Source organism: Oncorhynchus clarkii, chromosome 21 (assembly GCF_045791955.1).
Source record: "Oncorhynchus clarkii lewisi isolate Uvic-CL-2024 chromosome 21, UVic_Ocla_1.0, whole genome shotgun sequence".
Classification (NCBI taxonomy): Eukaryota; Metazoa; Chordata; class Actinopteri; order Salmoniformes; family Salmonidae; genus Oncorhynchus; species Oncorhynchus clarkii.
Genome location: NC_092167.1, coordinates 50,594,724 through 50,614,728, shown reverse-complemented (window position 1 = coordinate 50,614,728; position 20,005 = coordinate 50,594,724). Strand labels below are relative to the sequence as shown.

General features: G+C 46.4%; 2 protein-coding genes and 1 long non-coding RNA gene across 4 annotated transcripts in view; 2 read left to right on the top strand and 1 right to left on the bottom strand.

The window, feature by feature from the left end:
- LOC139379512 (palmitoyltransferase ZDHHC3) overlaps window positions 1-3,596 on the top strand; it is a 75,202-nt gene extending 71,606 nt beyond the window's left edge. The window contains exons 8-10 of one of the 2 annotated variants that reach the window (XR_011628392.1): window positions 2,831-2,990; window positions 3,115-3,412; window positions 3,515-3,596. Coding sequence is in view for 1 of the 2 variants with exons in the window: in XM_071122330.1 (XP_070978431.1) it covers window positions 2,831-2,990; window positions 3,115-3,206 (252 nt within the window). In the remaining variant the exon portion in view is untranslated. Of the gene's footprint in view, window positions 1-2,830; window positions 2,991-3,114; window positions 3,422-3,514 lie in introns of those variants that run through there. The other variant, XM_071122330.1, reaches the window with a different exon arrangement.
- An 8,124-nt stretch (window positions 3,597-11,720) lies between these two features.
- LOC139379511 (phosphatidylinositol-4,5-bisphosphate 4-phosphatase 1b) lies at window positions 11,721-16,295 on the top strand. Its single transcript, XM_071122329.1, has 8 exons — window positions 11,721-11,930; window positions 12,572-12,713; window positions 12,928-13,006; window positions 13,136-13,242; window positions 13,486-13,603; window positions 13,690-13,742; window positions 13,836-13,926; window positions 14,182-16,295. The coding sequence occupies exons 1-8, from the start codon at window positions 11,843-11,845 to the stop codon at window positions 14,323-14,325; spliced, it is 822 nt and encodes a 273-aa protein (XP_070978430.1). The 5' UTR covers window positions 11,721-11,842; the 3' UTR covers window positions 14,326-16,295.
- A 1,462-nt stretch (window positions 16,296-17,757) lies between these two features.
- Window positions 17,758-19,708, bottom strand: LOC139379124 (uncharacterized). Its single transcript, XR_011628367.1, has 2 exons — window positions 17,907-19,708; window positions 17,758-17,871 (listed from the first exon to the last, which is right to left on the bottom strand). It is a non-coding gene; the product is annotated as an uncharacterized lncRNA (long non-coding RNA).
- Window positions 19,709-20,005: the final 297 nt, after the last annotated feature.

Below are 20,005 nucleotides of genomic sequence, written 5' to 3'. Positions count from 1 at the left end.
CTCCTCTCTCTCTCCATCCTCCTCTCTCCATCTCTCTCTCATCCTCCTCTCTCTCTCATCCTCATCTCTCTCCATCCTCCTCTCTCTCTCATCCTCATCTCTCTCTCATCCTCCTCTCTCTCTCATCCTCCTCTCTCTCTCATCCTCCTCTCTCTCCATCCTCCTCCTCTCTCTCATCCTCCTCTCTCTCTCTCCATCCTCCTCTCTCCATCTCCATCTCTCTCTCTCCATCCTCCTCTCCATCTCTCTCTCCATCCTCCTCTCTCTCCATCCTCCTCTCTCTCTCTCCATTCTCCATCTCTCTCTCTCCATCCTCCTCTCTCTCTCCATCCTCCTCTCTCTCTCTCCATCTCCATCTCTCTCTCTCTCCATCCTCCTCTCCATCTCTCTCTCCATCCTCCTCTCTCTCATCCTCCTCTCTTTCTCTCCATCCTCCTCTCTCCATCTCCATCTCTCTCTCTCTCCATCCTCCTCTCCATCTCTCTCTCCATCCTCCTCTCTCTCCATCCTCCTCTCTCTCCATCCTCCTCTCTCTCTCTCATCCTCCTCTCTCTCTCTCATCCTCCTCTCTCTCTCTCATCCTCCTCTCTCTCTCTCATCCTCCTCTCTCTCTCCATCCTCCTCTCTCCATCTCTCTCTCATCCTCCTCTCTCTCTCATCCTCCTCTCTCTCTCATCCTCCTCTCTCTCTCATCCTCATCTCTCTCTCATCCTCCTCTCTCTCTCATCCTCCTCTCTCTCTCATCCTCCTCTCTCTCCATCCTCCTCTCTCTCTCTCCATCCTCCTCTCTCCATCTCTCTCTCTCTCCATCCTCCTCCATCTCTCTCTCCATCCTCCTCTCTCTCCATCCTCCTCTCTCTCCATCCTCCTCTCTCTCTCTCCATTCTCCATCTCTCTCTCTCCATCCTCCTCTCTCTCTCCATCCTCCTCTCTCTCTCTATCTCTCTCTCTCTCTCTCCATCTCCTCTCCATCTCTCTCTCTCCTCCTCTCCATCTCCTCTCCATCTCTCTCTCCATCCTCCTCTCCATCTCTCTCTCCATCTCCATCTCTCTCTCTCTCCATCTCTCCTCTCCATCTCTCTCTCCATCCTCCTCTCTCCATCTCCATCTCTCTCTCTCTCTCCATCCTCCTCTCCATCTCTCTCTCCATCCTCCTCTCTCCTCTCTCCATCCTCCTCTCTCTCTCTCCATCTCCATCTCTCTCTCTCCATCCTCCTCTCTCTCTCCTCCATCCTCCTCTCCATCTCTCTCTCTCCATCCTCCTCTCTCTCTCTTCTCCATCTCTCTCTCTCCATCCTCCTCTCTCTCTCTCCATCTCCATCTCTCTCTCTCTCCATCCTCCTCTCCATCTCTCTCTCCATCCTCCTCTCTCTCCATCCTCCTCTCTCTCCATCTCTCTCTCTCTCTCCATCCTCCTCTCTCCATCTCTCTCTCTCCATCTCTCTCTCATCCTCATCTCTCTCCATCCTCCTCTCTCCTCTCCTCATCTCTCTCTCTCTCTCTCTCTCATCCTCGTCTCCCTCCTCTCTCCATCCTCCTCTCCTCCTCTCTCTCATCCTCCTCTCTCTCTCTCCATCCTCCTCTCTCTCTCCATCCTCCTCTCTCTCTCCATCCTCCTCTCTCTCTCCTCTCTCTCCATCCTCCTCTCTCTCCATCCTCCTCTCTCTCCATCCTCCTCTCTCTCCATCCTCCTCTCTCTCCTTCTCTCCATCCTCCTCTCTCTCCTCCTCTCCATCCTCCTCTCCTCCTCTCTCTCTCCTTCTCTCCATCCTCCTCTCTCTCTCTCCATCTCTCTCTCCTCCTCTCTCTCCTCTCCTCCTCCTCTCTCTCTCTCCATCCTCCTCCTCCTCTCTCTCTCATCCTCCTCTCTCTCCATCCTCTCCTCCTCCTCTCTCCATCCTCCTCTCTCTCTCTCCATTCTCCATCTCTCTCTCTCATCCTCCTCTCTCTCTCTCCATCCTCCTCTCTCTCTCTCCATCCTCCTCTCTCTCTCTCCATCCTCCTCTCTCTCTCTCCATCCTCCTCTCTCTCTCTCCATCCTCCTCTCTCTCTCTCCTCCTCTCTCTCCATCCTCCTCTCTCTCTCTCCATCCTCCTCCTCTCTCTCTCTCTCCCTCCTCTCTCTCTCTCATCCTCCTCTCTCTCTCCATCTCTCTCCATCCTCCTCTCTCTCTCATCCTCCTCTCTCTCTCTCCATCCTCCTCTCTCTCTCTCCTCCTCTCTCTCATCCTCCTCTCTCTCCATCCTCCTCTCTCTCTCTCCATCCTCCTCTCTCTCATCCTCCTCTCTCTCTCTCCCATCCTCCTCTCTCTCTCTCCATCCCTCCTCTCTCTCTCCATCCTCCTCTCTCTCTCCATCCTCCTCTCTCTCTCTCCTCTCATCCTCCTCTCTCTCTCATCCTCCTCTCTCTCTCTCCATCCTCCTCTCCTCTCTCCATCTCTCTCTCTCTCTCCATCCTCCTCTCTCCTCCATCCTCCTCTCTCTCCATCCTCTCTCTCCTCCTCTCTCTCCATCCTCCTCTCTCTCATCCTCCTCTCTCTCTCTCCATCCTCCTCTCTCTCTATACTCCTCTCTCCATCTCCTCTCTCTCTCCATCTCTCCTCTCTCCTCTCTCCATCCTCCTCTCTCTCTCTCTCTCCATCTCCATCCTCCTCTCTCCTCCTCTCTCTCTCTCCATCCTCCTCTCTCCATCCTCCTCTCTCTCCATCTCTCTCTCTCCATCCTCCTCTCTCTCATCCTCCTCTCTCTCTCTCCATCCTCCCCTCTCTCTATACTCCTCTCTCCATCTCTCTCTCTCCATCCTCCTCTCTCTCCATCCTCCTCTCTCTCAGTTGGTGTCCATTATAACAGATGAAACTCCTATAGAACATTTGAGGAACAGACTGATGAAAGACAGAACATCGATCACCAGCAGCACCTCTGAGCCACCGACACACATCCCACACACACGCAAGCCCAAACTAGCCCTGCTCAGAGAGGTCTTCGGGAGAGGTGTGTGTGTGTGTGTTGTTCAACCGTCTGTTCATGTTTTTTTTCTCACAGTCTTAAAGAATATTTAACATATAGTAGCATATTTCTAACAGTAGCGCTGTCTCTCCCCCCACCCGTCTCTCAGGGTCGGTGTTCTGTTGGCTGTTCCCTCTACATTCCAGTCCCCCTACCGTCGGTGGAATCAGCTACTCGGCTGTTCCGGATTATGATGTGTAACGTTCCCACAACCTTCAAACAACATTCTGTGACGACAGCGTTTTAACATTCCTTCAACGTTGTGGTTACGTTACGGCCATCATATAATTAGGGCTGTCAAATGATTCATTTAATTCGTGGCGTTTAGTTAATCGCAATTCGTCACAATGTTGAGGGAAGGTTAGGGTTGAGGGAAGGTTAGTTTTAGATGTTGAGGGAAGGTTAAGGTTAGATGTTGAGGGAAGGTTAGGGTTGAGGGAAGGTTAGTTTTAGATGTTGAGGGAAGGTTAAGGTTAGATGTTGAGGGAAGGTTAGGGTTAGATGTTGAGGTTGAGGGAAGGTTAAGGTTACAGTATTTGATACGATATTACTGATTATACTACTGATGTATTCTGACTTGTTACACACACTACCACTACCACTACCACACCCACTACCACACTACCACACCCACTACCACACTACCACACACACTACCGCACTACCACACACACTACCGCACACACTACCACACCCACTACCACACTACCACACATACTACCACACTACCACACACAATACCACACACACTACCACACCCACTACCACACTACCACACACACTACCACACTACCACACACACTACCGCTACCACACACACTACCACACACACCCCTACTACTACACACACTACCACTACCACACACACTACCACACACACTACCACTACCACACACACTACCAATACCACACACACTACCACTACCACACACACTACCGCACACACTACCGCACACACTACCACACACACTACCGCACACACTACCACACACACTACCACACACACTACCACTACCACACACACACACCACCGCACACACTACCGCTACCATACACACTACCACTACCGCACACACTACCACACACACTACCACTACCGCACACACTACCACACACACTACCACTACCACACACACTACCACTACCACACACACTACCACTACCACACACACTACCACTACCGCACACACTACCACACACACTACCACTACCACACACACTACCACTACCACACACACTACCACACACACTACCACACACACTACCACTACCACACACACTACCACTACCACACACACTACCACTACCACACACACAGTCAGAATTTGTCTCGGTGAAGGAATCACTTCGGTTGTTGACTGTGAGGGAAGATGAATCTGAACATGATTTATTCATATAGACTACTTTCCATCTCTACCTGTGTGTGTTTAAACGTTTTACCTACCTTACAGATCAGACCTGGGGTTCAAATACTTTTAAAAAGTAGTTTGAAATGATTTGAGCGTTTGCTTCAGTCCGCCTCGAATGCCAGATGGCCAGGGTTTGTACTTTTGGGACTTTTCTATTTATTTTTTTATTTTTTTTAATGTCGAGAAGCTCAATCAAGCCTAGATACTTTTTCTGAAATTGTCGAATAGTATTTGAACCCAGGTCTACTACCTGTACGCACACTGGGTGTACAAAACATTAGGAACACCTGCTCTTTCCATGGTATAGACTGACCAGGAGAATCCAGGTGAAAGCTATGATCCCTTATTGATGTCACTTGTTAAATCCACTTCAGTCAGTGTAGATGAAGGGGAGGAGACGGGTTAAAGAAGGATGTTTAAGCCTTGAAACTATTGAGACATGGAGTGTGTGTGTGCCATTCAGAGGGTGAAAGGTCAAGACAAAATATTGAAGTGCTTTTGAACAGGGTTGGTATGTTCCAGGCGCACCGGTTTGTGTCAATGTAACAGTATAACTTTTTAGTCCGTCCCCTCGCCCCGACCCGGGCGCGAACCAGGGACCCTCTGCACACATCAACAACAGTCACCCACGAAGCATCGTTACCCATCGCTCCACAAAAGCCGCGGCCCTTGCAGAGCAAAGGGGAACCACTACTTCAAGGTCTCAGAGCGAGTGACGTCACAGATTGAAACGCTATTTAGCGCGCACCACCGCTAACTAGCTAGCCGTTTCACATCCGTTACATCAAGAACTGTAAGGCTGCTGGGTTTTTCAGTTTCCCATGTATCAAGAATGGTCCGACACCCAAAGGACATCCAGCCAACTTGATACAACTGTAGGAAGCATTTGGAGTCAACATGGGCCAGTATCCCTGTGGAACGCTTTCAACACCTTGTAGAGTCAACATGGGCCAGCATCCCACCTTGTAGAGTCAACATGGGCCAGCATCCCTGTGGAACGCTTTCAACACCTTGTAGAGTCAACATGGACCAGCATCCCTGTTGGGACGCTTTCTACACCTTGTAGAGTCAACATGGGCCAGCATCCCTGTGGAACGCTTTCAACACCTTGTAGAGTCAACATGGACCAGCATCCCTGTTGGGACGCTTTCTACACCTTGTAGAGTCAACATGGACCAGCATCCCTGTGGAACGCTTTCCACACCTTGTAGAGTCAACATGGGCCAGCATCCCTGTGGAACGCTTTTGACATCTTTTAGAGTTCATGTCCCAACAAATTGAGCGTGTTCTGAGGGCAAAAGTTTGCTGTACTCAACATTAGGAAGGTGTTCTTAATATTTAGTATGCTAGGTACTCAACATTAGGAAGGTGTTCTTAATATTTAGTATGCTCGGTAGTCAACATTAGGAAGGTGTTCTTAATATTTAGTATGCTCGGTACTCAACATTAGGAAGGTGTTCTTAATATTTAGTATGCTAGATGCTCAACATTAGGAAGGTGTTCTTAATATTTAGTATGCTAGGTAGTCAACATTAGGAAGGTGTTCTTAATATTTAGTATGCTAGGTAGTCAACATTAGGAAGGTGTTCTTAATATTTAGTATGCTCGGTACTCAACATTAGGAAGGTGTTCTTAATATTTAGTATGCTAGGTACTCAACATTAGGAAGGTGTTCTTAATATTTAGTATGCTAGGTAGTCAACATTAGGAAGGTGTTCTTAATATTTAGTATGCTAGGTACTCAACATTAGGAAGGTGTTCTTAATATTTAGTATGCTAGGTACTCAACATTAGGAAGGTGTTCTTAATATTTAGTATGGTAGGTACTCAACATTAGGAAGGTGTTCTTAATATTTAGTATGCTCGGTAGTCAACATTAGGAAGGTGTTCTTAATATTTAGTATGCTAGGTGCTCAACATTAGGAAGGTGTTCTTAATATTTAGTATGCTAGGTACTCAACATTAGGAAGGTGTTCTTAATATTTAGTATGCTCGGTAGTCAACATTAGGAAGGTGTTCTTAATATTTAGTATGCTAGGTAGTCAACATTAGGAAGGTGTTCTTAATATTTAGTATGCTCGGTACTCAACATTAGGAAGGTGTTCTTAATATTTTGTATACTCAGTGTATTTTATGTGTTCTATTCATATGAAGGGGAGATATGGTATTCGTCCCAAACAGCACCCTTATTTATTTAACCTTTATTTAACTAGGCAAGTCAGTTCAGAACAAATTCTTATTTTCAATGACGGCCTAGGAACACTTGTTCAGGGGCAGAGAGACAGATTTGTACCTTGTCAGCTCGGGGGTTTGAACTTGCAACCTTCCAGTTACTAGTCCAACGCTCTAACCACTAGGCTACCCTGCCGCCCGAACCCTATTCTCCCTATATAGTGCACTAACTACCAGAGTACCATTACGTTGATTCTAACAACATGATCAGGGTACTTGGTTTGCCTCTTGGTTTTATGTTGAAACGTTAACAGTTTTTATTTATTTATAATGATATTGTTACTGGCTGCGTCCTGGTCCCAAAATGGCACCCGTTATTCCCTATTTAGTGCACTACTATAGACCAGAGCCCCTACGGTGCATTCTGTAGGGAATAGGGCGCCGTCAGGGATACCGACTCGTGTTTTTTTTTAAATCTTGATTTTGTTTTGTTGACAGCGGAGTGGAATGTAAATATGTGTACAGAGGAGGAATCGTGTTTCATGATGACGTTTACATTTATTAATATATCGATATTTTACTGTGCATATGTCCCCAAATGGCACTCTTATTCCCAATTTAGTGCACTACTTTTAAAGGGAATGGGGTGCCATTTTGGACGTATTGTGTGTGTATCTCTGACTGTGAACTACAACTGTGTGTGTTTTTTTCTAAATGCTGCTGGGGACTACTGCATTATGTGGAAGTAAAATATTTTAAATCTGGTGTTTATTTTGTGTGGGGAGTTTTTTTTTTTTTATGTGAAATGAGGGCATATATTTTATATTTTCCTAAAAAGGGATACTATTATTATTATTTTATTTATTTTTGCATTTAGAGATTTGATCTACATCCGGTAGGAAAACCCTGGTCCCGGAGTGCCTCAGCCATTTCGTGTTTTACCGGACCTGTACGACCAGGTGTGTAGAATTTAGACAATCACCGAACTGATCAATTAGCTCAGTTGGTCAGGTGTGGTGCCTAGTTGGAATCTAATACCTGCAGTACCTGCAGCTCTACAGGGACAGAGTTGCCTAACCCCGGTCACCCCCGGTCACCCCCGGTCAACCCCGGTCGGTCGTACAGAGTAGTGAGGAGGAGCCGCACGGACCCTTCGTGTCCGGAAGTCATTTAGCCATTCAGTGTAGCCAACGGGTTGATATTTTATTTTCTCGAGTTTTCTTGCGTGAATTAACTTGTGACATTACTTGATTACTCATTATATTAATAAAGTCCTGCTTTTAATCAACCAATACGATAGTCGTTTGATTTTTTTTTTTTAAACGTTTAAAAGAGGTTGGTGGGGATAGGCTTCCCGTCACAGTTCCAAGACCAGTCAAACGTCCAGCTATAACCCCATCGCCGATGACGCCGGTGGATCTCAAAACTGACCTGGGATCTGCGTTAAGTAGCAACGCCGCCGTCGTCTTCCGACACAACAGAGAGCTCGAACCAGTCATAACTATTCAAGGATCTTTACAGCTCATTTCTTAGTTACCTGATTTGAGTAACACGTCATCTTAAGGGGTTCTTTATTATAGTGTAATTACACAAGTATTGTAGTTAATTGTAATAACTAAACTTTTTTTATTTAATCTTTTTTATCGGTAATAGCAGTTTTTAATTAGAGGTGGAACAACAACATGCTTCTTGCCATGCTTGTTACAAATGGGTAAGTTTTCACTAAATTCACAATTTTTTTTAAGGTTTAGTTTGTTCTCAGCTGCAGTCGATTCAGTAATAACGGGCACCAGGTTGTAATCGCTTGTGGACAGATGCGCTGGGTGTCTGAGATTTAAAGTTTTGGAGGCTATAATTTACCTACCTGTGAATGAACACTCTTCAAAACCTCCACTCAATGTTGTTGCCGTTACCCCCCCCAGATGTACAGAGCTCTCTATTTTTTACATATTTCTGATACTGAATGTTGTCAAATCTTCAACCAAATCCTAATATTAGATAAAGGGAACCCGAATGAACAAATAACACAACAATAACATAATTATTTAATGAACAAAGTTATGCAACAGCCAAATGCCCCTGGGTGAAAAAGTAATTTCCCCGTTTACACTCAGTATCTGGTTATGCCACCTTTGACTCACACCAACCACTTCCTGAAGTTGTTGCTGTGGAGGAATTTTGAAGGCACATTCTTCCTGGCGGGCCGCCCCCAGGTGGTGAGGGTAGGTAACAACACATCTGCCATGCTGATCCTCAACACGGGGGCCCCTCAAGGGTGCGTGCTCAGTCCCCTCCTGTACTCCCTGTTCACTCATGACTGTACGGCCAGGCACGGCTCCAATACCATCATTAAATTTGCCGATGACACAACAGAGGTAGGCCTGATCACCGACAATGACGAGACATCCTATAGGGAGGAGGTCAGGCACCTGTCCGTGTGGTGCCAGGACAACAACCTCTCCCTCAATGTGATCAGGACAGAGGAGATGATTGGGGACTACAGGGAAAAAAAGGACAGAGCCACGCCCCCATTCTCATCGACGGGGCTGCAGTGGAGCAGGTTGAGAGCTTCAAGTTCCTTGGTGTCCACATCACCAACAAACTAACATGGTCCAAACACACCAAGACAGTCGTGAAGAGGGCACGACGAAACCTATTCCCACCTCAGGAAACTGAGAAGATTTGGCAAGGGTCCTGAGATCCTCAAAAGGTTCTACAGCTGCACCATCGAGAGCATGGTTGCATCACTGCCTGGTACGGCAACTGCTTTACCTCCAACCGCAAGGCACTACAGAGGGTAATGCAAACGGCCCAGTACATCCCGGGGCCAGGCTTCCAGCCGTCCAGGACCTCTATACCAAGTGGTGTCAGAGGAAGGCCCTAAAAATTGTTAAAGACCCCAGCCACCCCAGTCATAGACTGTTCTCTCTGCTACCGCACGGCAAGCGGTACCGGAGCGCCAAGTCTAGGTCCAAGGGGCTTCTAAACAGCTTCTACCCCCCAAGCCATAAGACTCCTGAACATCTAGTCAAATTTATACCCAGACTATTTGCAGTGCCCCCCCATCCCCTCTTTACACCACTGCTACTCTCTGTTGTCATCTATGGATAATCACTTTAGTATCTCTACCTACATGTACATACTACCACAAATAACCGATGCCTCTGCACATTGACTCTGTATCGGTACCCCCTGTATATAGCCTCCACATTGACTCTGTACCGGTACCCCCTGTATATAGCCTCCACATTGACTCTGTACCGGTACCCCCTGTATATAGCCTCCACATTGACTCTGTACCGGTACCCCCTGTATATAGCCTCCACATTGACTCTGTACCGGTACCCCCTGTATATAGCCTCTACGGGCCACTGACCCGGCCCGCAACCAAAACATGCGGACTCTCCTTCACTGCAGCCGAGGTGAGTAAAACATTTAAACGTGTTAACCCTCGCAAGGCTGCAGGCCCAGACGGCATCCCCAGCCGCGCCCTCAGAGCATGCGCAGACCAGCTGGCTGGAGTGTTTACGGACATATTCAATCAATCCCTATCCCAGTCTGTTGTTCCCACATGCTTCAAGAGGGCCACCATTGTTCCTGTTCCCAAGAAAGCTAAGGTAACTAAGCTAAACGACTACTCACTTCCGTCATCATGAAGTGCTTTGAGAGACTAGTCAAGGACCATATCACCTCCACCCTACCTGACACCCTAGACCCACTCCAATTTGCTTACCGCCCAAATAGGTCCACAGACGACGCAATCACACTGCCCTAACCCATCTGGACAAGAGGAATACCTATGTGAGAATGCTGTTCATCGACTACAGCTCAGCATTTAACACCATAGTGCCCTCCAAGCTCGTCATCAAGCTCGAGACGCAGCAGCGCCTCTTCAACCTCAGGAGGCTGAAGAAATTTGGCTTGTCACCAAAAGCACTCACAAACTTCTACAGATGCACAATCGAGAGCATCCTGACGGGCTGTATCACCGCCTGGTATGGCAACTGCTCCGCCCACAACCGTAAGGCTCTCCAGAGGGTAGTGAGGTCTGCACAACGCATCACCGGGGGCAAACTACCTGCCCTCCAGGACACCTACACCACCCGATGTCACAGGAAGGCCATAAAGATCATCAAGGACAACAACCACCCGAGCCACTGCCTGTTCACCCCGCTATCATCCAGAAGGCGAGGTCAGTACAGGTGCATCAAAGCTGGGACCGAGAGACTAAAAACAGCTTCTATCTCAAGGCCATCAGACTGTTAAACAGCCACCACTAACATTGAGTGGCTGCTGCCAACACACTGACTCAACTCCAGCCACTTTAATAATGGGAATTGATGGGAAATGATGTAAAATATATCACTAGCCACTTTAAACAATGCTACTTAATATAATGTTTACATACCCTACATTATTTATCTCATATGTATATTTTACTACACTGATTACACAATTGAAATGTGAGTATGTCATAAACCTCTTTATTTTATTAGGAATTATTTTTCATACACAAATTAAAATCTATGAAGAAAAAGCCCATTTTCTTAATTTTTATTAGATCTGATTTGGAAAACTATTTTGAGTCATTAAAACGTTTAACAAAACAAAATGTCAACCAAATGTATTCGCTACATGCCTGTATTTCAATTGATATAATGTGGATTTGAATGATTTTATTTAGATTTTTTTTCTCTTCCTTATTGCTTTGTGTAATCTCTCTGGCTGTTCTGTTTTTTGTGTTTTGCATGTTACTGTTTACAAAAAAATAAAAATAAAAAACAGTAACATGCAAAACACAAAAAACAGAACAGCCAGAGAGATTACACAAAGCAATAAGGAAGATTTTTTTATATATATATATATATATATAAATTAAAAAACGACCTGGTCTGTTTCTCAAGCGTTCCCTGAAATCTCGCGTTGTTGCGCCCCGGTGAAAAAACCGTGGTTGTACATTGAGCTGTAAAATAAGTGGCCGTATGATGCATTGGTGTGGCAACAACAACAACGAACCAATCACTAGACGACTTCCGGCTTCCCGATTTATATTGAGGACGACAATTGGTTGAACATCACGTCCATCACTTGCATAACGACTAACGAGTCATGTGACAGAGTGTTGTTGGTTTGTTGGGCTTCCTGGTTTCCGTGATCATGTGAATACTACAGCTAGCCGCCCCGGTCATACACACTACCCCAGTTTGGGCACTCGACACCCCGCTACAGCCTGCGCTGGTTCCCACTAGCTACTCTATGGCGGATGGAGAGCGTAGCCCGTTGCTTTCGGACCAGCACGACGGGACGAATGGTGCCTCGTATGGCTTTCCCCCGAGGCCACAGAGTGAGTAACTATAACAACAGCTGGCAGTGGCTATGTTACTATAGCTGGCTAGCTAACAACAGTAGCTAACTACCTAGCTAACAACAGTAGCTAACTACCTAGCTAACAACAGTAGCTAACTACCTAGCTAACAACAGTAGCTAACTACCTAGCTAACAACAGTAGCTAACTACCTAGCTAACAACAGTAGCTAACTACCTAGCTAACAACAGTAGCTAACTACCTAGCTAACTAAGGTCAACTAGCTAGCTTAGCTGGATGCACTATAAGCTCTCTAGCTAGCTAGTTTATTAACAACTCGGCTATTTACAGGTTTTCTTTCCCCGTAGCTACTAGCTGGCTGAATAGTAACTACCTAGTAGAAGAGGGTATCTATCCAGCAATAACAACTGATTTCACTTCCATATTCTATTTCTAGACAGTCATGTGAACTCTGAAGTGAAAGCTTTTGTGTGAACGAATCATTCCTCTTAAAAAAAAAAAAAAAATGTATTTCCTGTCATTCTATTTCTCAACCCCCATACCCTCTCTCTGCCTTTCTTCCCGAATTCCCTCCTCCTTCTACTCTGTCCCCCACCCCCCCCCCCAAAAAAAAAATATATATATTACCCACCTCTCTCCCCTCCCGTCCTCTGCCCCAGGTTTCCCTCCATTCCTCAGCCCCAGTGCCCCTCCATTCCTCAGCCCCAGTGCCCCTCCTCCAGTCCTGTTCGGTGAAGCCCCGCCTCCCTACTCTCCCCTGGGCAGCCCAGACATTGGCAGCTCCCCCATCATCAGTTGCAGGTAGGTAACCCAGCAACACACACACACACACTCTTTCACTCTATACGTCCTACCTCAGCAGCTAAGCAGATGAACCTGTAGCTGAGATGTTGCCCTTTTGAATCCTTGGCCGAGGACTAGATAAACAGGGTTAAACATTCAGCAGAAGGCAAATCTGTTGTTTTGTTGAAACATTTTGGACAATAAAGTTGTATTGTGTTTTTTATATTATAAGGGTGTGTCAGAGTGCCATCAACGTGGAGGGAAAGACACACCAACACGTAGTCAAGTGTGTCATCTGCAATGAGGCCACGGTGAGCAGAATGCAGACACAGTTCTATCTACTTACAACACACACACACACACACACACACACTGGAGACTGATGGAAGGATACTATGAATTAGTTATCAGAACTAACTCTTATCATCGTCTCTCTCCAGCCCATCAAGAATGCTCCAGCAGGAAAGAAGTATGTCCGCTGCCCCTGTAACTGTCTCCTCATCTGTAAAGTCACCTCCCAGAGGATCGCCTGTCCCCGACTTTACTGGTGAGAGAGAGAGATGGAGATAGGGGACATATATAGACAGGTAGAGAGAGAGGAAGTGGAAGGTGACGGGCTGGAGAGAGAGAGAGAGAGAGAGAAAGGACAATGTTTGGTAGGGAGAATGGGAGAGGGAGAAGATTGGAAGGATCTAGGCTAGAGTCCATTCTGTTTGGTGTGTCAGGGGTTAAGGATTGTAACTGATCGTGTGTGTGTGTGTGTGTGTGCGCGTGCTCGCCTGTGTTCCAGTAAGCGTGTCATGAACTTGGGTCTGGTGCCTGCTGCAGGGTCCGGTTCAGGCAGTCCAGAACCTCAACAACTCGCTGGGGTCAGAGTGGTCTGTGGACACTGCAGAAACACATTCCTGGTAGGATCGTGTGTGTGTCTGAGGGAAGGGGGGGGGGGGGGGGGTAGTAGTGTAAACTAACAGTTGTGTACTGTGTGTGTTGTCAGTGGACTGATTTCTCAGACAGAACGTTAGCCAGATGCCCCCACTGCAGAAAAGTGTGAGTCTATATACCATCTCGCATCAGCTTTTTCCTTATTATCAATCTTCAACTCTGTTCCTGTAGTGACTTCCTGTTTTATCTCTGTTGCAGCTCTTCTGTTGGCCGGCGGTACCCCAGGAGGCGGGGCTTGTGGTGTTTCCTGTTGTTTTTGGTTTTCACTGGCGGCACGGCAGGACTAGTGGTGAGTTTAGTTTCTGAAGATACTATTTCAGTCACAATTGTGTGTGTGTGTGTGTGTGTGTGTGTGTGTGTGTGTGTGTGTGTGTGTGTGTGTGTGTGTAAGCATCTGTAGGTGGGAACATTGAAGCCAGATGGAACTATGCCTAGTACTCTAACCTCTCTGTTTCTCTATCTAGGTGGGAACATGGAAGTCAGATGGAACTATGCCTAGTACTCTAACCTCTGTTTTTTTCCCCCTCTCTGTTTCCCCCTCTAGTTGGGAACGTGTAAATCAGCCTTGCTCAACAGAGGGATCTATGCCTCCTGGGTCTTCCTGATTCTCCTGGCTGTACTGAGCATGTGCAGAATGATCTACTGGGGCTGTCTGAAGATCAGCGAACCTATACAGAACAGCCCATAGAGGGGAGAGGAGCCCATACAGAACATCACATAGAGGAGAGAGGAGCCCATACAGAACATCACATAGAGGAGCCCATACAGAACATCACATAGAGGGGAGAGGAGCCCATACAGAACATCACATAGAGGGGAGAGGAGCCCATACAGAACATCACATAGAGGGGAGAGGAGCCCATACAGAACATCACATAGAGGGGAGAGGAGCCCATACAGAACATTACATAGAGGAGAGAGGAGCCCATACAGAACATCACATAGAGGAGAGAGGAGCCCATACAGAACATCACATAGAGGAGAGAGGAGCCCATACAGAACATCACATAGAGGAGAGAGGAGCCCATACAGAACATCACATAGAGGAGAGAGGAGCCCATACAGAACATCACATAGAGGAGAGAGGAGCCCATACAGAACATCACATAGAGGGGAGAGGAACCCATAGAAATGGGGGAGGGGTTCCTCAATGCTGGAAGAGGGACCCCGAGTTAAAACATTAGGGAACCCCTGACATGGAGAGGAACAGAGAGATGTACTAAGGGAGATATGGTATAGGAAGGAGCGTGAGAACAAACATTAACATGACCAAGTCAAACTAGATCAAACTAGATCCAACCAGATCAAACTAGATCAAACTAGATCCAACCAGATCAAACTAGATCAAACTGTCTAAACTGCCTCTGTCTGGAACAACTAACTGGTCTTAGTGGATATGTCCCAAATGGTGCACCACTCAACGTTTGACCAGGGCCCCTTTTCCCTATATAGTGCACTACTTTAGACCAGGGCCCTATAGAACCCTATTCCCTATATAGTGCACTACTTTAGACTAGGGCCCTATAGACTAATAGTCCCCTACTGGACTGGCTGTTAGGACAAATAGTCCCCTACTGGACTGGCTGTTAGGACTAATAGTCCCCTACTGGACTGGCTGTTAGGACTAATAGTCCCCTACTGGACTGGCTGTTAGGACTAATAGTCCCCTACTGGACTGGCTGTTAGGACTAATAGGCCCCTACTGGACTGGCTGTTAGGACTAATAGTCCCCTACTGGACTGGCTGTTAGGACTAATAGTCCCCTACTGGACTGGCTGTTAGGACTAATAGGCCCCTACTGGACTGGCTGTTAGGACTAATAGGCCCCTACTGGACTGGCTGTTAGGACTAATAGGCCCCTACTGGACTGGCTGTTAGGACTAATAGTCCCCTACTGGACTGGCTGTTAGGACTAATAGGCCCCTACTGGACTGGCTGTTAGGACTAATAGGCCCCTACTGGACTGGCTGTTAGGACTAATAGTCCCCTACTGGACTGGCTGTTAGGACTAATAGTCCCCTACTGGACTGGCTGTTAGGACTAATAGTCCCCTACTGGACTGGCTGTTAGGACTAATAGTCCCCTACTGGACTGGCTGTTAGGACTAATAGTCCCCTACTGGACTGGCTGTTAGGACTAATAGGCCCCTACTGGACTGGCTGTTAGGACTAATAGGCCCCTACTGGACTGGCTGTTAGGACTAATAGGCCCCTACTGGCTGTTAGGACTAATAGTCCCCTACTGGACTGGCTGTTAGGACTAATAGTCCCCTACTTGACTGGCTGTTAGGACTAATAGTCCCCTACTGGACTGGCTGTTAGGACTAATAGTCCCCTACTGGACTGGCTGTTAGGACTAATAGGCCCCTACTGGACTGGCTGTTAGGACTAATAGGCCCCTACTGGACTGGCTGTTAGGACTAATAGTCCCCTACTGGACTGGCTGTTAGGACTAATAGTCCCCTACTGGACTGGCTGTTAGGACTAATAGTCCCCTACTGGACTGGCTGTTAGGACTAATAGTCCCCTACTGGACTGGGAGGACTAATAGTCCCCTACTGGACTGGGAGGACTAATAGCCCCCTACTGGACTGGCTGTTAGGACTAATAGTCCCCTACTGGACTGGCTGTTAGGACTAATAGTCCCCTACTGGACTGGCTGTTAGGACTAATAGTCCCCTACTGGACTGGGAGGACTAATAGTCCCCTACTGGACTGGATGTTAGGACTAATAGTCCCCTACTGGACTGGATGTTAGGACTAATAGTCCCCTACTGGACTGGCTGTTAGGACTAATAGGCCCCTACTGGACTGGCTGTTAGGACTAATAGTCCCCTACTGGACTGGCTGTTAGGACTAATAGTCCCCTACTGGACTGGCTGTTAGGACTAATAGTCCCCTACTGGACTGGCTGTTAGGACTAATAGTCCCCTACTGGACTGGCTGTTAGGACTAATAGTCCCCTACTGGACTGGCTGTTAGGACTAATAGTCCCCTACTGGACTGGGAGGACTAATAGTCCCCTACTGGACTGGGAGGACTAATAGCCCCCTACTGGACTGGCTGTTAGGACTAATAGTCCCCTACTGGACTGGCTGTTAGGACTAATAGTCCCCTACTGGACTGGCTGTTAGGACTAATAGTCCCCTACAGGACTGGGAGGACTAATAGTCCCCTACTGGACTGGATGTTAGGACTAATAGTCCCCTACTGGACTGGATGTTAGGACTAATAGTCCCCTACTGGACTGGCTGTTAGGACTAATAGGCCCCTACTGGACTGGCTGTTAGGACTAATAGTCCCCTACTGGACTGGCTGTTAGGACTAATAGTCCCCTACTGGACTGGCTGTTAGGACTAATAGTCCCCTACTGGACTGGCTGTTAGGACTAATAGTCCCCTACTGGACTGGCTGTTAAAACTAATAGTCCCCTACTGGACTGGCTGTTAGGACTAATAGTCCCCTACTGGCTGTTAGGACTAATAGTCCCCTACTTGACTGGCTGTTAGGACTAATAGTCCCCTACTTGACTGTCTGTTATGACTAATAGTCCCCTACTTGACTGTCTGTTATGACTAATAGTCCCCTACTTGACTGGCTGTTAGGACTAATAGTCCCCTACTGGACTGGCTGTTAGGACTAATAGTCCCCTACTGGACTGGCTGTTAGGACTAATAGTCCCCTACTGGACTGGCTGTTAGGACTAATAGTCCCCTACTGGACTGGGAGGACTAATAGTCCCCTACTGGACTGGGAGGACTAATAGTCCCCTACTGGACTGGGAGGACTAATAGTCCCCTACTGGACTGGCTGTTAGGACTAATAGTCCCCTACTGGACTGGCTGTTAGGACTAATAGTCCCCTACTGGACTGGGAGGAAACCTGGAGGAGCCTGCACTCGCCATCACACCAATAATTGTTTTTTACTGTAGAATCTGATTTTTACTGTAAAAACTGACACACTCCGTTTCTACAGTAAAATAAATCACTGAGTGCTACAGACCTGGTGATATTTATTGGTTTTTGATCGACCGGTGATAGATTGGTGTGACTATATATATATATATATTTCACTCACTCTCTGCAGTCATTGTTATGTGATTTATTTTTTAAATAGTTGGTTTATTTTCTATTATAGAGTTGTCTCCTGTTGTCTGTCACACTCTCTGGTTAATTGTTGTAATATCTAACTAAGCGGAGTCCCAAATGCCTCCCTATTCCCTACTGCTATTGACCTGAGCCCTATTGGCCATAGTGCCCTGCTATTGACCTGAGCCCTATTGGCCATAGTGCCCTGCTTTTGACCAGGGCTGTATGGGCCATTGTGCCCTTCTTTTAAAGTAGTGCCCTATAAAGGGGATAGTGTGCCATTTGGGATGCAAATCTAACTGTAACGTGTTGTTGGCACTACATCCTAATGATTTAGATCTGGTCCAAGGCGTTACGCGTGACTTGGCTGGTGCCGAACCTGCTAGATGCACGTAACAACATGGACAAGAGCTACCTATCAATTATACAGCTGAATAATAACAAGTCCTGTTGTGCTGATATTCTGAGTAATAATGTTGTGAGACTAAAATACTTTTAACAAAACCTCTCTGTGTGTGTGTGTGTGTGTGTGTGTGTGTGTGAGAGAGAGAGAGAAATATGCATAGGCAGAGTGGGAGAGTAGTACACTGTTAAAAGGGTAAGCCGTTGGAGGGTTTTAGGTGGTTATACTATGCCTGATTTAAATGTTTCAATTAGAATTTTAGGACCCCTTTAGGTATCAAAAAGTTATATAAAAAAATGTATTTGATCAAATACTGAATTTGGCCTTTACTACTGTAGCCCAGAGAAATGCATTGAATTACACATAAATGGCAACAACAGACAGTCAACAAATAAGAAAGCCAGGTGTTGAAGTTTTTGTCCTGTGTCTAGGAGACATAAGCTCAGGAAATGTGTTATTTTTTACAACATCTCGCCCGTTTCTTGGGGAGGCACAAAACTACCTTCATACTCGGACGGTGCTGACTTCAGATAATTACCCTGACGGCGGTGGGGATCGTAGAGCGAAATGGAGACCACCAAAACAAATGCACATTTTGTATTTTTTAATTATTGTTGGACAAAAAGACTAATCACAAGGAATTCAGGTAAAACTATTTTCATCAAGGAAGTCCTCAATTATTCCCATTAATATATACATAAACATCTTGATTGCATCTATGTAATCAATGTTTGAAATTCTTACAGTTTATTATTGTCAAATACAATATCTATTTAGGCTATTTGCGGTCAATATCATGCATTTGTCCGGCAGCTGGATTCAGTTCTCTACCTGTTTCACAGTCTTTCCAGAAGGACAGGCACACTCATCATCCTCTTCTTGCCCATCTCTTCCTCCGTCCTTCCCATCCAAATCTAAATATTCACCTGCTAACCTGAGCTGGAAATCACTTGAACACTGCTGGGGAAATACACTGACTTCGCCTCCGGGATAGATTACGTTCAGCTTTTCAAACAGATCTGTCAACGCAAGTGGTTTCAACCTTTTTTTCCCACACACCTCTGGAACATTCTCGCTCCAATAGGCCTTGGCCATCCACTTATCCAGGTTTCTGTTGTAACAACAATAGGCAGACCACAGGTGAGATGGGATGTTCACCCGGTTCTTCAGTGTGTTGCCGTTACTGGGCACCGCTCCGGTCACCACATAGGCTTTTATCTTGTTGTTAGCGTCCTTACAGTTGTTCTCAAGAATCTTTTTGACACTTTTCTCCATGTTACACCAGCTAAACGCATTTGAGGACACTGCTTGCGGAACGCAGTTGGTTAAGGTGAAGCTGGAATTCTTGCTTTCTGTATCACTCGCATGCTCATTTGGAAACATGTGACCTCTGTTCACCTTGTGTGTGTCCTCTGCCCCAACATAGTCTTCTTTGACAGCCTGATTTGGGTAATTGATTCCCGGGGTAGCCAGTGCCATATTGGGATCTTTCTCTTCATCCAGCTACAGGAACAATATTTATTTGAAAAAAACTTTTAAGATACATCTACTTCACAGATCTATTGACAAGAGTATTCACACAAAGAAAGAAAGAAATACAAACATTCCAACTAGCCAGGTCTACAAAATCTTTGCTGTTCAAAGTCTGTTCTTTTATTTAACTAAGCAGTGTCTGTTCACACACACACACACACACACACACACACACACACACACACACACAGAGACAGTGAAGTGTCAAACGGTGTTCAATGATTAGCAAGGAGTGTAGAGTTGTTTGGATTGTTGACCAGTGTTCTAATCCAGCATTTAGCTAGAATGAATATACCTTTAGAACCAACACCTAGAACCCACATCACCCGGTCAGAGCGCCATCT

Excerpts from the sequence above, each read along its gene's own strand:
- LOC139379511 (XM_071122329.1), top strand. The coding sequence starts at position 11,843 with ATGGCGGATGGAGAGCGTAGCCCGTTGCTTTCGGACCAGCACGACGGG. Across the intron at positions 12,714-12,927 it reads TCCCCCATCATCAGTTGCAG|GGTGTGTCAGAGTGCCATCA; the intron begins GTAGGTAACCCA and ends TTATATTATAAG. Across the intron at positions 13,007-13,135 it reads TCATCTGCAATGAGGCCACG|CCCATCAAGAATGCTCCAGC; the intron begins GTGAGCAGAATG and ends GTCTCTCTCCAG.